Genomic DNA, 14,883 nt, shown 5'->3' with positions numbered 1-14,883 from the left:
GTTTACAGTAGGAGAAATAGGAAGGAACTACAACAGAGGGTTAGAGGTAGAAGTGTGAAGAAAATTTAGAGGACTTGGGATGCCAAGATATAAGAGTTTCCTTGATTCCTAAGTTGGAGGGAGACTTACATTTTTTGAGAAAAGCCAGGTTTTCAGATGTTTGCGGAAAACTTGGAGAGAGCTCAAGTTCCGAAGAGGGGAGGTAAGGTTGTTCCAGAGCTCAGTGATTTTGAAGTGGAGGGAGGTCCCTAGCTTTCCTGTGTGGGAAATGCCTTTTAGCGAGGGGAAGGATAGTTTTAATTTGTGGGAGGATCTGGTGGTATTAGGGTTTGAGGAATTCCAAGAAAGAGGGATAAAGGGAGGGAGGATACCAAATAGGATTTTGAAAGTTAAACAGGTGCATTTATAGTGGACCCTGGCGATTATTGGAAGCCAGTGGAGCTTGGCCAGGAGTGGGGAGACATGGTCAAATTTACTTTTAGCGAAGATGAGCTTGGCCGCGGCATTCTGAATCCATTGGAGTCTGTGGAGGTTTTTCTTAGTTAGGCTTAAGTAGATAGAGTTGCAATAGTCCAATCTGGAGAGGATGATGGATTGGACAAGGAGGGTAAAATGTTTTTGATGGAAGCAGGATCTAACTTTCCTCAGCATGTGAAGGCTGAAAAAGCATTTTTTTACCAAGGATTGGAGGTGGTCATTGAAGGACAATGTGGAATCAATGATGATGCCCAAGACCTTGCTCGAGAACTCAAGCTGCAGAGAGGAGCCAGAGGGTAGTGGGTTGGAGGTGGGTAGGTGATCTAGTTTTGGACCGAGCCAAAGAAGTCTTGTTTTGGACTCATTCAATTTCATTTGCACAGTGTGGGCCCAGGATTGTAGGTTCATTATACAAGAGGATATGTTCTTAGACAGGTCGGTGCGGTTCGAATCGGTCTCGAGGAGGACGAGGATGTCGTCTGCATAAGTGTAAATTGTTTCAAGGGGGGATAGGTGGAGGAGTTTTAGGGAGGACATATAGATGTTGAAAAGGATAGGGGATAGTGGAGAGCCTTGCGGGACTCCACAATTCGGTTTCCAGGGGGAGGATGAGGTGCCAGTCATGTTAACAATGTAAGAACGAGAGCGGAGGAATTTAGAGAACCAACCTAGGACTGTGGAGTTGATACCTATCTCAGAGAGTTAGTAAACAAGAATATCATGGTGAACAACGTCGAAAGCAGCGGAAAGGTCAAATTGTAGGAGGACAGCGAACTTGTTTCGAGAGTGAAGTTGTTGAACCCTTGAAATCAGGGAAGACAGTAGGGATTCGGTGCTGAAGTTAGGATGAAAGCCATATTGATAGGGTAAAACAATAGAGAATCTCTCTAAGTATGATGTGAGTTGGGAAGAAATGATGGACTCTAGCATCTTGGTTAGGAGAGGGATATTTGCAATTGGGCGATAGCTGGATGGTATGGAAGGGTCAAGGTCAGAATTTTTCAGAAATAAGAAAAAGGACCATTTAAACTAAATAGTTAATTTATGGAGCATGTATGGTTGGGCAGACTGGATGGACCACTCGGGTCTTTACCTGTCGTCATTTACTATGTTACTATGAAACAGCTGGCAGTAAAGTGACTCCCAAACTAGGGAAGGAAGCTACCACAATGGTGCATGCTTCCTTCCCCAGTTTGGGAGTCACTTTACTGCCAGCTGTTTCATAGTAACATAGTAAATGACGACAGGTAAAGACCCGAGTGGTCCATCCAGTCTGCCAAACCATACATGCTCCATAAATTAACTATTTAGTTTAAATGGTCCTTTTTCTTATTTCTGAGCCAGAAACCCAGAGCCCTGCCCAGTAGTGTGCTTAGGTTTCATCTACTGGAGTCTCCATCAAAGCTCACTCCAGCCCATCTTAACCATCTCAGCCATCAAAACCCTCCCCAGCCCGTCCTCAACTGAATGTTCATATACAGGACCACTTCCCTTCTGCTACCTCTACCATTCCTCCTGACCTCCTCTGTACTAGCTCTCCAAATATGCTTCTGTATTCTCTTGGTGTACTAGCAGAGCATTGGTCTTTGCCCTGGGGGCTACCACGTGAGCAGACTGCTGGGCACGATGGACCACTGGTCTGATCCAGCAGCGGCAATTCTTATATTCATTCACTTTCTCTTCAAGCTGCTGTACTGGTCAAACTGTGTGAATGTCCTTATCACTTAAGTTTAATTCGCTTGAAGGCTGCCTTCATAGCTGTAGCCTGAAAATAATCTGTAACTTCTTACCAACGCTTATTGCACAAGATACACAAATTCATTTATTAAATTCAATGAACTTCAACTTTAAGTGATATTTCTTTAATTCCTTCAACATTTCACAGTGTAGTCTCTTTACTTAAGCTCCTCGCCTTTATTAACTTTTACCTATTTACCGTGTTTTTTGCTCTATAAGATGCACCTACCTGTAGAGGAGGAAATGCCAAGAAAAAAAAAATTCTGAACCAAATGGTATACCCTGTCCCACAGGGCAGAAGCAAAAAATTGACCCTTAATACTGATGGCAGCCATTCAGGGAGTAGCTTAGGGCCAGGCAGGAACGCGAAAAGCTCATGCCTGCCTTGTGCGCCTCTCTGCCACAAGACATGTGGACTTGGAAGGCAGCTGTACAGCAAGGGAGGAGCAGGAGCGTGGGAAGCTCCAGCGCTAAATCACTGGAATTTTTTTAAAATTTGGGAGCCATTAATGAATTATTGTAATGATTAAATGCCATTTTTCTTTCCTTTTTTATATTGTAAGATACACCATCTAATGCTGGGAGGGGGGAGGGATACATTTTATTGTTTATTTCAGAAAAGAATAATGGGTAGGGGGGATGGGATGAGGGTTAATTATAACTAAACATATTATACAGTAATAAGAGTTGCAAGTGTTGGACTTGAATGCTGTTTATTTAATGCCTGTACACTTGATGAAAGTTTGAAAATGAATAAAGAAAAAAAAAAAAAAAAAGGTACGGCCGGGGGGGGGGGGGGGTTATATTTGCTCCATAAGACGCATCTACATTTCCACCCAAATTTGCATGTGTGGTGTTCAGTGTTTTGTAGAATTCATGTCATTCAGACATTTTGCAAAAAAATTGTCAACTTAACTTTTTATGCAATGCATAATTTTTTTAAAACTATCTGGTGTGTAAGTTTTAATAACTTGGGCATCATTGTGCAAAGAGTTTTGAGCTAGTCCCTCACTTTTGCAGGTTTTCTAAATATATTCTTGTGGTTTTGTGCTGGAATCGGAACATTTTTCGAAGTCCTTAAAACAGTATGCAAAATATCTCTCTAAAGCTGTCAAAACAATTGGATATTGTGTTATCCTGGCAAAGCAGGTATTTCAGACTTTCTGGTTCATGCAAATCTGATTTTCATTTCAGTTGCTTGGAACAGTGGTAGAAACTACTAGAGATGTGTCCGGTCTTCATGCCAAACTGGACAGAAAAAGTGCAGTTGAGAAACACAATGCTGATGCACAGGGAACGTTTGCCGAACAGATAGAAAAGATGTTCACCAATATGCAAGATAAAATTGATGAATACTATATGAAACAGCAAGGAATGTTAGATTTCTACACTGCTTCAGTTGGTAAGGATTATCTATTACTGTTAGAACACCTAGAATAGCTTTAGTAACTTTACAAAAATCAATTAAGGAGGGAGGGGTAAATTTTCCAAATTTCTATAGGTACCATCAAGCCTATATTCTACGTCAGGGTATGTATTGGATCCTCCCAGAACTTATAGATAATGCACCAGATTGGTTATATTTGGAATGGCGCCTTATGTTTCCCCTAAATTTAGTTCATTTGCCAAGTATTAATATACCTAGAAGATACAGAGAAAATAAAATAATAATGGATACTTGGAAAACATTGAGATTTATTGATAAATTAACACCCATCCCAATATACAAATCAACTAATCAATCCATATGGATAAACTCCAAGATCAAAATTGGCGGAGCTCAAATCCTTTGGAAGAACTGGATTATTGCAGGCATTAGATCTCTAGATGATGTTATTTCAGAAGGTAAACTGCTGGAATTCTCACAATTGCAACATAGATTTGGTCTTAATAAAACACAAAGTTTTAAATGGTTGCAATTGAAGCAGGCCATTCAGGTTGGGTTCCCTGAATGGAAAACATTGAATTATCAATATAGTTTAAAATTCTTATGCTTTAAAGCAGACTTCCTAGGACATCAAGCCGCATTGTGGTATAAATTAATATCTGGATATTTGAATAAAAAACCAAAAAATGGTCTAAGAGACATTTGGAGCATTGAGATTGGACATCAAATTAATGCATCTCAATGGCCACTAATTTGGTCTTGGAGAATGAGATGTACAGTGTCAGCATCTATGAGACAAACATGGTTCTTTTTATTACATAGAGCTTTTTGGACCCCTACTCGTTTGCAAAAATTAGACAGTTCTAAGTCCAATAAATGCTGGCACTGTAATCTAAAACCAGGGACATTAGATCATTTATTATATCATTGTCCCTATATAAAAATTTTTTGGAATTCAATTTGGCCACAAATTAATAAATTAATGGAAAATCATATCGCAATATCATATGATACAATTTTATTTGGAATGATGATGAGAAAAAAAAGTCAAATTTCACCAGAAAATAATAAGCTTTTATTAATTATGACAGGGGTTGCCATTCAACATATAACTAATAATTGGAAAAATTACAACAACCTAAATTACACATTTTGGTGGAATACCATATGTCATATTTTTAAAATGGAAAGAACAATAGCAATACAAAGGGGGACATATAATAAATTCATACAAATATGGGGGCCATTGACAAAATACTGTAATGATTAAATAATATGATGTTTCTTCTTCTTTTCTTCTTTTTAAGGATTTTTTTTTTTTTCGACACACATAGAGGGGGGGTAAAAAAAAAAAAAATAATTTATACATAATATGTTATAATATATTATACAAAATGTAACGTATGAAAAGGTAATAAAAGGGTGGAGGGAGGTGAAATGGGACAAAATTTGTTTAGATTATATTGTATTAGATACAAAAAAGTTATTGAATATTTATCAATTGTATTCCAATATGTTGTAAACTTTTTATAAAAATTTGAAAAATAAAAATATTTATATTAAAGTAATAAAAGGGTGGGGGGAGGGGGAGGGGGAAAATCAAATTTAGATATATAATGTATTAGATATAAAAGTGATAATATGCATTTAACAATTGTATTTTATTATTATGTACACTTTATGTAAAAGTTGAAAATAAAAAATACTGAGAAAAAAAAAAAAAAGAAAATTTTCCAGTGGATAAGGTCACTGTAGATCAGTGGTCTCAAACACGCGGCCCGGGGGGCCACATGCGGCCCGCCAAGTACTATTTTGAGGCCCTCAGTATGTCTATCATAATCACAAAAGTAAAATAAAACAGTTTCTTGATCATATGTCTCTTTAGCTATAAATGACAATATTATTATTAAGACTTAGCCAAAAGGAAAGATTTATAAACTATAAAGAGTTTTACCTCATGCAAAATTGTCATTTCTTTAATAAGACATTAACCATTTTTTCTTAGGCCCTCCAAGTACCTTTCAAATCCAAAATGTGGCCCTGCAAAGGGTTTGAGTTTGAGACCACTGCTGTAGATGGTAATACAAAGATGGGATGAGTTTAATAAATACAGTAAAACCTTGGCTTGCGAGCATAATTCATTCCAGAAGCATGCTTGTAATCCAAAACGCTCATATATCCCCATAAGAAATAAGGAAACTCAGATGATTCGTTCCACAACCCAAAAACTTTAATACAAAATACTATACGTACTTGTATTGCAAGACCTCGCTCATTTAGAACAGTCACTACACTCCTGCAGCATCGGAGAGAGAAGAACCATCGGCTCAGTTTTGATGTGTATATACTGTATGTACTTGTATTGCAAGATCTTGCTTGTATATCAAGTTAAAATTAAATCAAATGTTTTTGCTTGTCTTGCAAAACACTTGCAATCCAAGGTTTTATTGTACTTTGTAGTCTGACATAGCAAGTATGCTTTTAAAAAAAAATTTGAAAATGGAATGCAGAATTGTCCTACCCAGCACCCTCCAATTGGTTTTAAAAGTATTTCCCTTTAAATTCATCGCGTGGCCCCTAGTCAAAAATTACAAAGGCTAGGGGACACTCGATGAAGTTATAGGGAAATACTTTTAAAACCAATTGGAAGAAATTTGTTTTCACTCGGAGAATAGTTAAGCTCTGGAACGTGTTGCCAGAGGATGTGGTAAGAGCGGATAGCGTAGCTGGTTTTAAGAAAGGTTTGGACAAGTTCCTGGAGGAAAAGTCCATAGTCTGTTATTGAGAAAGACATGGGGGGAAGCCACTGCTTGCCCTCTATCGGTAGCATGAAATATTGCTACACCTTGGGTTTTGGCCAGGTACTAGTGACCTGGATTGGCCACCGTGAGAACAGGCTACTGGGCTTGATGGACCATTGGTCTGACCCAGTATTCTTATGTTATGATGAACTTGAGGGAGAAGGACCTAAATGTTGACTTGTGCATATAATGCTTTGTGGTGAACCTTTGATCGGTCATACAACTTGAAAAATCTTGTTTACTGCTTGCTTTGCAGGTGATCTTCTCTCTGCTAATTCTTCAGCAAGTGCTGTCACTGCTTCAGCTGCCGTTGCACTTTTTGCCTCTATTAAAGGAACAATATGCTCTGAAGTATCCCAGGGCTTGGATGAAATTCTAAAACAGGAATCTTTGTCTATTGAGGCTAGGCAGAACCTGCAGAAATTGATGGTTTGTAAATTTTGCAATTTTGACTATCCTCTCCCTCCTTAGGTTTATTTGAAAAGAATACAAAGTTTTCAAGTTTCTTTATTCTTTGATATACCTTATTCCAAACAGGTATCTAAACGGTTTACAATTAAAAAAATAATAATAATAATTAAGATTATTAAATTTAATAAAAGGGGAGTGCATTACAGACTGACATACTGGAACCAATAAGGGAAAGAGGGGATCAGGTAAGTTAAGAAGTACATCGAGATAAAAAAATAAAACCATAAAAAGGAAGAAAGTAAGAGAAAAGGTAAAAACAAAATGGTAGGGGTTCACTTTGAAAGAACCTTTTTTTATTTAATATTATCAAGTCCATAGATGAACTACATGGATTTTATTTGAGAGAGATGAGGTCAAGAGGTCGTAAATATCTTTTGAAGAAGAAAGTTTTGAGTTTTAATTTGAATTTGTCAAGAGAATTTTCTAATCAGAGGCCCAATGGGAGGGCATTCTACAGAGTAGGAACAGTGACCGAGAAGATGGTTTTACGGGTTGCATCGAAAAATAGTTCACGGAAAGAAGGCATGGTAAGCAAATTTTGATTGTTGGAACGAAGAATCCGGGAAGGAGCATAAGGGATTAGAAGTTTATCAATGAATGCTGGCGAGTTGGAATGTTTGGTTTTGAATGTTAATAGAAGTGTTTTGTAGGAGAGACGGTGCTTCTTATCTCTTTTTCGGCTTATCTTAAGAAACAGGTCAAAAGACAATTTTTCAATCTGGAACAAGAAATTAAACTTTTGGAGTCAAAATTGATTGATAAGTGGGAATATTCCACGTTACAGGACCTTTTAAAAGCTAAAAGTAAATATAATAAGATTTCTTCTAAATTTGTAAGGAATTATTTTATTTTCTCAACAAGCTTTGTAGTATGGAAACTCAAATAAGGTGGGAAGATTATTGGCAAATTATCTTAAAGCAAAAAAAGAAGACAAAAATAATTGCCATTAAGGATGAGAAAGGTGATACTTATGCTCAAGTTGAACCTATTTTAAAACAATTTTTAAAATTTTATAAAGCTCTTTATTCTTCTGAGCCTTATTTAGACAAAGAAAAAGATGCTTTAGAATTTTTGAAATTATTAGAGGGACCTAATATTCCTGAACATATGTTGTATTTAACAAAAGCCATGAAAGATCCGGCCTTTTCTGTGTCCTTGGATGCAGAGAAGGCCTTTGATCGAGTAGAATGGACCTTAATGTATCAAGCAATGGAATGGTTTGGTATAGATTCAGGATTTAAACAAATGATTCAAACGTTGTATAGCTCCCCTGTTGCTAGGTTTTTACATTAATAATAATTTTTCAGAACGCTTTAATTTGCAGAGGGGGTTAGACAAGGCTGTCCGCTATCTCCTTTACTTTTTGATATTGTTTCGGAATCCTTGTTATTAGCTATTCAGCAGGTGAGGGAGATACAGGGTATTCCTTATTCAGATCGAGAATATAAAGTCTGCATATGCAGATGATATTCTGCTTCATTTGAGAAATCCAGAAACAACCATTCCATGCTTACTTGATTTGATTGAGAAATTTGGAAAATTTTCAGGATATAAGATAAATTGGAGTAAATCAGAAGTTCTTCCACTAAATAAATGTACCACTAAATAAATGTACATTGTACAAAAGGTTTGTTTAATTCATTTCCTTTTGTATGGAAGGAAGATAGACTAAAATATTTAGGAATTTGGATTAAAAAATACGCTGGAAGACACTATGAAAGTAAATGAAAAATCTTTATTACAGAAGGTAAAGTAATGTGTGAGCAATGGAATGCTCTACATTTATCCTGGTGGGGGAGAGTACAAACTGTTAAAATGATGATCTTGCCTGTGGTTTGTTACCAAATGGGTATGATACCAGTTTTTTTCCAGGGATCTTTTTACAAAAAGTTAAATAGTATTCTAACAAAATTTATTTGGTTGGGTAAAATTGCTAGAATTGTTTTAGTGTCTTTACAAAAGCCAATTACAGAGGGAGGGGTAAATTTTCCCAATTTTTATAGGTATCATTAAGCCTATATTATGCGCCAAGGTATATTTTGGGTCCTCCCAGAGCCCACTGAAAATATCCCGGATTGGATATGGTTGGAATGGCGACTCATATTTCCTCTGCGACTTTGCCATTTTCTTAGTATCAAGATGCCTAGGATATATAAAGAAAACAGAATGTTAGTTGATACATGGAAAACCTTAAGATATGTAAATAATCTAACACCTATTCCAATACATAAACCAACAAATCAAACTATAGTATTTGGCTAAACTCCAAGATTCAAATTGGCGGTTTTAAAATCATCTGGAAGCATTGGATGATGGCAGGTATACGTACATTGGAAGATGTATTATCTAATGGTAAGCTGCTTGAGTTTTCACAGTTGCAACATAAATTTGGTCTTAGTAAATCACAAAGTTTTTAGATGGTTGCAATTGAAGCGGGCCATTCAGGCAGGGTTCCCTGAATGGAGAAATCTCAATAATCAATATAGCTTGGAATTCTTATGCTTTCAGGTAGATTTCCTGGGACACCAGGCTGCACAGTGGTATAAATTAATATCTGGATTTGTGAATAAAAAAAACAAAAACTGGTCTTGGGGACATTTGGAGCATTGAGATCAAGCATCAAATTACTGCGTCTCAATGGACACGAATTTGGTCTTGGAGGATGAGATGTACAGTGTCTGCATCTATGAGACAAACTTGGTTTTTTCTTTTACATAGAGCTTTCTGGACCCCTGTTCGTTTACAAAAATTAGATAGCTCTAAGTCTAATAGATGTTGGCACTGTCATCTTGAGGCTGGGACTTTAGATCATCTATTGTTCATTTATTTTGGCGTTTTGGAAATCAATTTGGGGCCAAATAAATAGGTTGTTAGAAAATCCGGTAGCCTTGACATATAATACTATTTTATTTGGCATGTCAATGAGAGCGAAAAGTCAGATTTCTTAAAAAAAAACAATAAGCTTTTACTTATTATGACTGAAGTAGCCATTCAACAGATTATATTCAATTGGAAAAATCACAGCAGATTAAATTATGGTTTCTGGTGGAGTTCTGTATTAGAGAATGACACGGTGACGGTTTACCCGCGGCCACCGCATTTAAGCCGCGGGTCACCGCCGAAAACGGGGAAGAAAACTAGCAGTCGCTGCGGTGACGGGGACAAGGCCATTCACCGACCGCGGAAACGGTGAACAGGTTTGTCCCCGCGGGCCAATGTACCCCCTTCTAGGAACCGCTATTTCACCGTGCTCCTCATTTGTCATTTCAACCCTTCCTGCCAATCGCAGCAGAAGGGTACCCAACCCCTCCTGCCGGTCCTCCCAATGGCCTCCCCTAAGATCGCCGGCAGGAGGGTACCCAACCCCTCCTGCTGGACCCCCCCCCAACGAACCCTCCCACCCCGGAACCCCCTTAGTCTTACTTTTCAAGTTGGACCGGACAGCTCCTCGCTCGTCTGGCCAGCAGGCCTGCCTCCGTCCAAATGAGGCGGGCCCGCCCCTCCCCTCCCCTCCCCTGCCTCCCAATGGCCTCCCCTAAGATCGCCGGCAGGAGGGTACCCAACCCCTCCTGCTGGACCCCCCCCCAACGAACCCTCCCACCCCGGAACCCCCTTAGTCTTACTTTTCAAGTTGGACCGGACAGCTCCTCGCTCGTCTGGCCAGCAGGCCTGCCTCCGTCCAAATGAGGCGGGCCCGCCCCTCCCCTGCCTAACCCACAGGATCCTAGGGCCTGATTGGCCCAAGCACCTAAGGCCCCTCCTATAGCGGGAGTGGCTTTAGGTGCCTAGACCAATCAGGCCCTAGGATCCTGTGGGTTGGGCAGGGTAGGGGCGGGCCCGCCTCATTTGGACGGAGGCAGGCCTGCTGGCCAGACGAGCGAGGAGCTGTCCGGTCCAACTTGAAAAGTAAGACTAAGGGGGTTCCGGGGTGGGAGGGTTCGTTGGGGGGGGGGTCCAGCAGGAGGGGTTGGGTACCCTCCTGCCGGCGATCTTAGGGGAGGCCATTGGGAGGACCGGCAGGAGGGGTTGGGTACCCTTCTGCTGCGATTGTCGGGAGGGCCGTTGGGGGGGTCTACAGGAGGGGTTGGGTGCCCTCCTGCCGTGATCGCTGGGGGGAGGGGAGACTTGCAGCCGTAGCCGCGGTCACTATGCTAATCACGGCAGCATTTAAAGTACATGTCGTGTTTGTTTTTGCATTGCTAGCCCCAGGGGTGGTGGAAGATTAGTGATTGAAAAACTGTATGAAAAATAACTATTTTAAATTTAGTGATCAAAATGTGTCAGTTTTGAGAATTTTTATTAATTAATTTTTTCTCTGCGTGTTTTGTTTTTGTATAGTTATTAACTAATATTTAACTAAGTTTTAAAGTTTTAAAGAATGTTTCCTTTATACGTAAATAAAGAAAAGTGAATGGGATTGCAGTGGCGGTGACGGGGCGGTGAATGGGGTGGCAGTGGCGGTGACGGGGCGGTGAAGAGGATGGTGAGACGGGGACGGGGCGGTGACGGGGTTGGTGAGACGGGGACGGGGCGGTGACGGGGATGGTGAGACGGGGACGGGGCGGTGACGGGGACCAATTTTTTCACCGTGTCATTCTCTATTCTGTATGTCATCTATATAAAATGGAAAGAACATTAGCCACACAGGATATTTTGGTAAATTTTGAGAGATTTGGGGACCATTAATAGACTTTTGTAATGAGTAATAAACATTTTTCCTTAATTGAAATGAGGGGATGGGGATGTGTGGGTGGGATGGTATTTTTTGATATTTTATTAAAATGTATATTGTATAATATAATAATTAATATTTTTGATGTGATAGGGATGGGAAGAGTGGTTAAATTTTATGATTTTCAGATGATGATATAGCAAATCAAGTGATATTTTCCAATTCAAATGTTATTTCTTGTTACACTTGACGTAAGTTGTAAAAACGAATAAAAATTATAAACCATCAAAAAAAGGAGAGACGGTGCTTTACGAAGGAGGGGATGACATGGTCAAATTTCTTTGCTTTGTAGATTACGCTTCTCCATATTCACGGTTTTAGCATTCGCGGTTTCGATTATTCACGGTTTTTAGCTTGCTGGCTCCTCCCCCCAAATTACATCAGCTTGCATAGAAAAATCGCTGGTTCCAAGCTTTTACAGAAAAAAATCACTGATTACCAGCACTTTCTTCACCGTGTTTTGCCTCTCCTTCAGGAACAGGCCAGGTCTCCCATCATGTTATTCATGGTTTCACTATATTCGCGATGGTTTTTAATAGAAAACAGCGAATAACATATGAAAAAGTTATTTGCGATTTTTCTGTATTTGTGGTTCTGTATATCCCATATCACAGCGAATACAGAGGGAGAAGTGTAGTTTAACTGCAGTATTGTGTAAGAGTTGAAGCCGGGGTATCTCCTTTTGTGTAATGCCTTGATGCAGGGCGTTGCAATAATCAATGTGAGAAATAACTAAAGAGTGAATCGGGATGTTGATGGGGGGGGGGGGGGGAGAGGAGGAAATCTAAGAGTGAATGAGTCATAATTTGTAAAAACATTTGAGTGACCGCACTGATTTGTTGATGGAAACTAAGATCCTTATCGAAGATGATTCCAGGAAGTTTGATTTTATTGTCGACTTGGATTGGGCATGAGTCACATAAGAGCTTAGTGTGCTGTCCCTAACATGCATTTGTGTTTTAATTCATGAATACTTGGAGGGTCTTACCTGTAGCTGTATACATTTCATATTCTGCCAGCAAACTAGATTCCTCATTGGTTGTGGGCAAGAATCCTATCCTAAGCTATCCCTTGGTGGTTTCTAGAGGGACTGCAAACCTACAAACCCAGGAGTTATATGTGTTCTAGAAATACACCTATAGATCAAAATACTCAAATTGCTGGGATCACTGTTTGTTTATTTATTCAATTTTCTATACTGTTCTCCCAGGGGAGTTCAGAATGGTTTACATGAATTTATTCAGGTACTCAAGCATTTTTCCCCCTCTGCCCTGGCAAAGGGGAGATTAAATGACTTGCCCAGGGTCACAAGGAGCAACATGGGTTTGAACCCACTACCTTAGGGTGCTGAGGCTGTTTCTTTAACCACTGCACCACACTCCCCCTCCCCCCCAGATGTCATTTAGTTACAAGGCTAAAATTTTTGGTAACATCTTCCAAAGTCTGTCTGGAGCTAATATTGCAGAATCATTTGTAACCTAGTATGTTGACTTCCTGACCAACAGCATTGACAACTTTTCGACACTTCAACAGCAGCATGTTATTTACAAAGGAAATGTAGAAAAAGCCTTTTAAGTTAGAAATCAGTTTAATTTTGTCAGCTCTGGATTCTGGATAGCTCAAAAGGGAGCTTCCTAGCTGCCAAGAGTAAAACACCTCAGAAATTTAAGATAAAATTGTATAAGCCAGAGTTTCTCAATTAGCGATACCCTTAGGGGTATGCAAGCCGCTTGTTGGGGGTATGCAGCACTACGCGGGTCTTCTGCCCCCCTACCTCCTTAATGGGCACTGCTGCCAAGGATCCTATGCCCTCCTTTCTGCCCGTACCCCTCCTCCGAAGCCAACCTGAAAAGCTTACCTCCAGTGTGGGAGCTGACATCAGAGGGAAGCCTTCTGGGTCAGTGGGGGATCCCAGTTACCTTCTTCCAGGTGGGCTGCTCCTTCCTGCCTTCAGTGTCACTTGTTGCAGGGATGTAGGCACTGGCTCTTGCATGCTGCATTTGAATGACCCGGAAGCCTTCTCTCTGTCAGAGCTGACGTCGGAGGGAAGGCTTGTGGGTCAGCCACGTGCAGGATGTAAAAGCCACTGCCCATATCCCTGCAACAAGTGCCACTGAAGACAGGAAGGAGCGGCCCGGTTGGACGGCCCTGAAGGAAGCGAGTGCAATTATTTTCTCTGCATTCAGTGTGCTTTGTTTTGTTTTTTTTAATTTTGTGATTACCATTATGTATTAAGATTATATTGTGTGTATATGAAAAATGAATGGAAGAAATTGCATTATAATTAGTACTGTTATTATGGGGGTGGGGTCTGGGGCAGAGCTTGGCCGGGGGTACTTAGTTGATATTTGTTAGGCTTGATGCTGAGAAACTATGGTATAAGCAATATTTAAAGGGAGAAAAGTTTTTGCTGGGAAACAGTCCTAGGACAAACAAAGAAATCAACAGGCATAAACACACTTTCTTAATTGCATTTTTTTAAAAATATCTTCCAGTTTGTGAAATCTTAACTTTTTTTTCAGAAGTTTTTAATCTCCATTCTTGGTCTTAAATAACCAGTTGTAATTTGAATGTATAAAGACCAGTATCGGATACACATTGGCGATGCAGTTGCTTACTCTATTGTGTAGCAAAAGTTTGGTTTTACAGGAGGTTTCATATGTTTTTTTCAGCAGCTGCCTTTGGGCTAGATTCACAAAGTAAACCGATCGTGTACCGATCGGTTTGCGAGCCCCGATTTCCCTCCGGCCCGATTCACTAATCTCTCCTACGATCTGCTTCCGATCCACACATGCAAATGAGGGGAACGGCATGCAAAGTAGGCAGGGACTCGATTCACAAAATAAATTTGGGACACCAATTGGGCTGGCCAATCAAGAGAAGAAGCAACTGCTGTGGACCAGTCGCACACATCTCTGCCGACTCTCCTGCTCTATTGCCACCTACACTCTGCCCCAATCTTCCAGTCAGTCTTGGGTTTTTTTTTATTTTCTGCAAGCAAATGGAAGCCTGTCCAGTCCCAATCTTCTAGCCCTGCTTTCTCACCCATGTCCTCTGCTCCGAGCCCTGGATCTCTGCTGCCTTCCCTGCAGTGCGAGCCTGCGGGTTTAAAGTGGGGCTACATGCCGCAGTGTAGCCCCGCTTTAAACCCGTGGGCTCGCACTGCAGGGAAGGCGCAGAGAGCAGGGCATGACTAGCTGACAGTGTCGGCAAAAGGGAAAGCAAGTCTGGGCCCGTTTAAAAAAAACAAAAACCCAAAAACCCCAGCAAAAAAAAAA

General features: G+C 40.2%; 1 protein-coding gene across 4 annotated transcripts in view; it reads left to right on the top strand.

Moving 5' to 3' along the window:
* The window catches only part of KIF11 (kinesin family member 11), a 160,656-nt gene that overhangs the window by 119,192 nt on the left and 26,581 nt on the right, over positions 1-14,883 (top strand). For all 4 annotated transcript variants that reach the window (XM_033940197.1, XM_033940199.1, XM_033940195.1 and 1 more), the window contains exons 14-15: positions 3,409-3,616; positions 6,659-6,831. In XM_033940197.1, coding sequence (XP_033796088.1) covers positions 3,409-3,616; positions 6,659-6,831 — 381 coding nt within the window. The remainder of the gene's footprint in view (positions 1-3,408; positions 3,617-6,658; positions 6,832-14,883) is intronic.

Source organism: Geotrypetes seraphini, chromosome 4 (genome assembly GCF_902459505.1).
Source record: "Geotrypetes seraphini chromosome 4, aGeoSer1.1, whole genome shotgun sequence".
Classification (NCBI taxonomy): domain Eukaryota; kingdom Metazoa; phylum Chordata; class Amphibia; order Gymnophiona; family Dermophiidae; genus Geotrypetes; species Geotrypetes seraphini.
The sequence above is the reverse complement of the archived record's forward strand: the minus strand, read 5'-3'. Positions and strand labels throughout refer to the sequence as shown.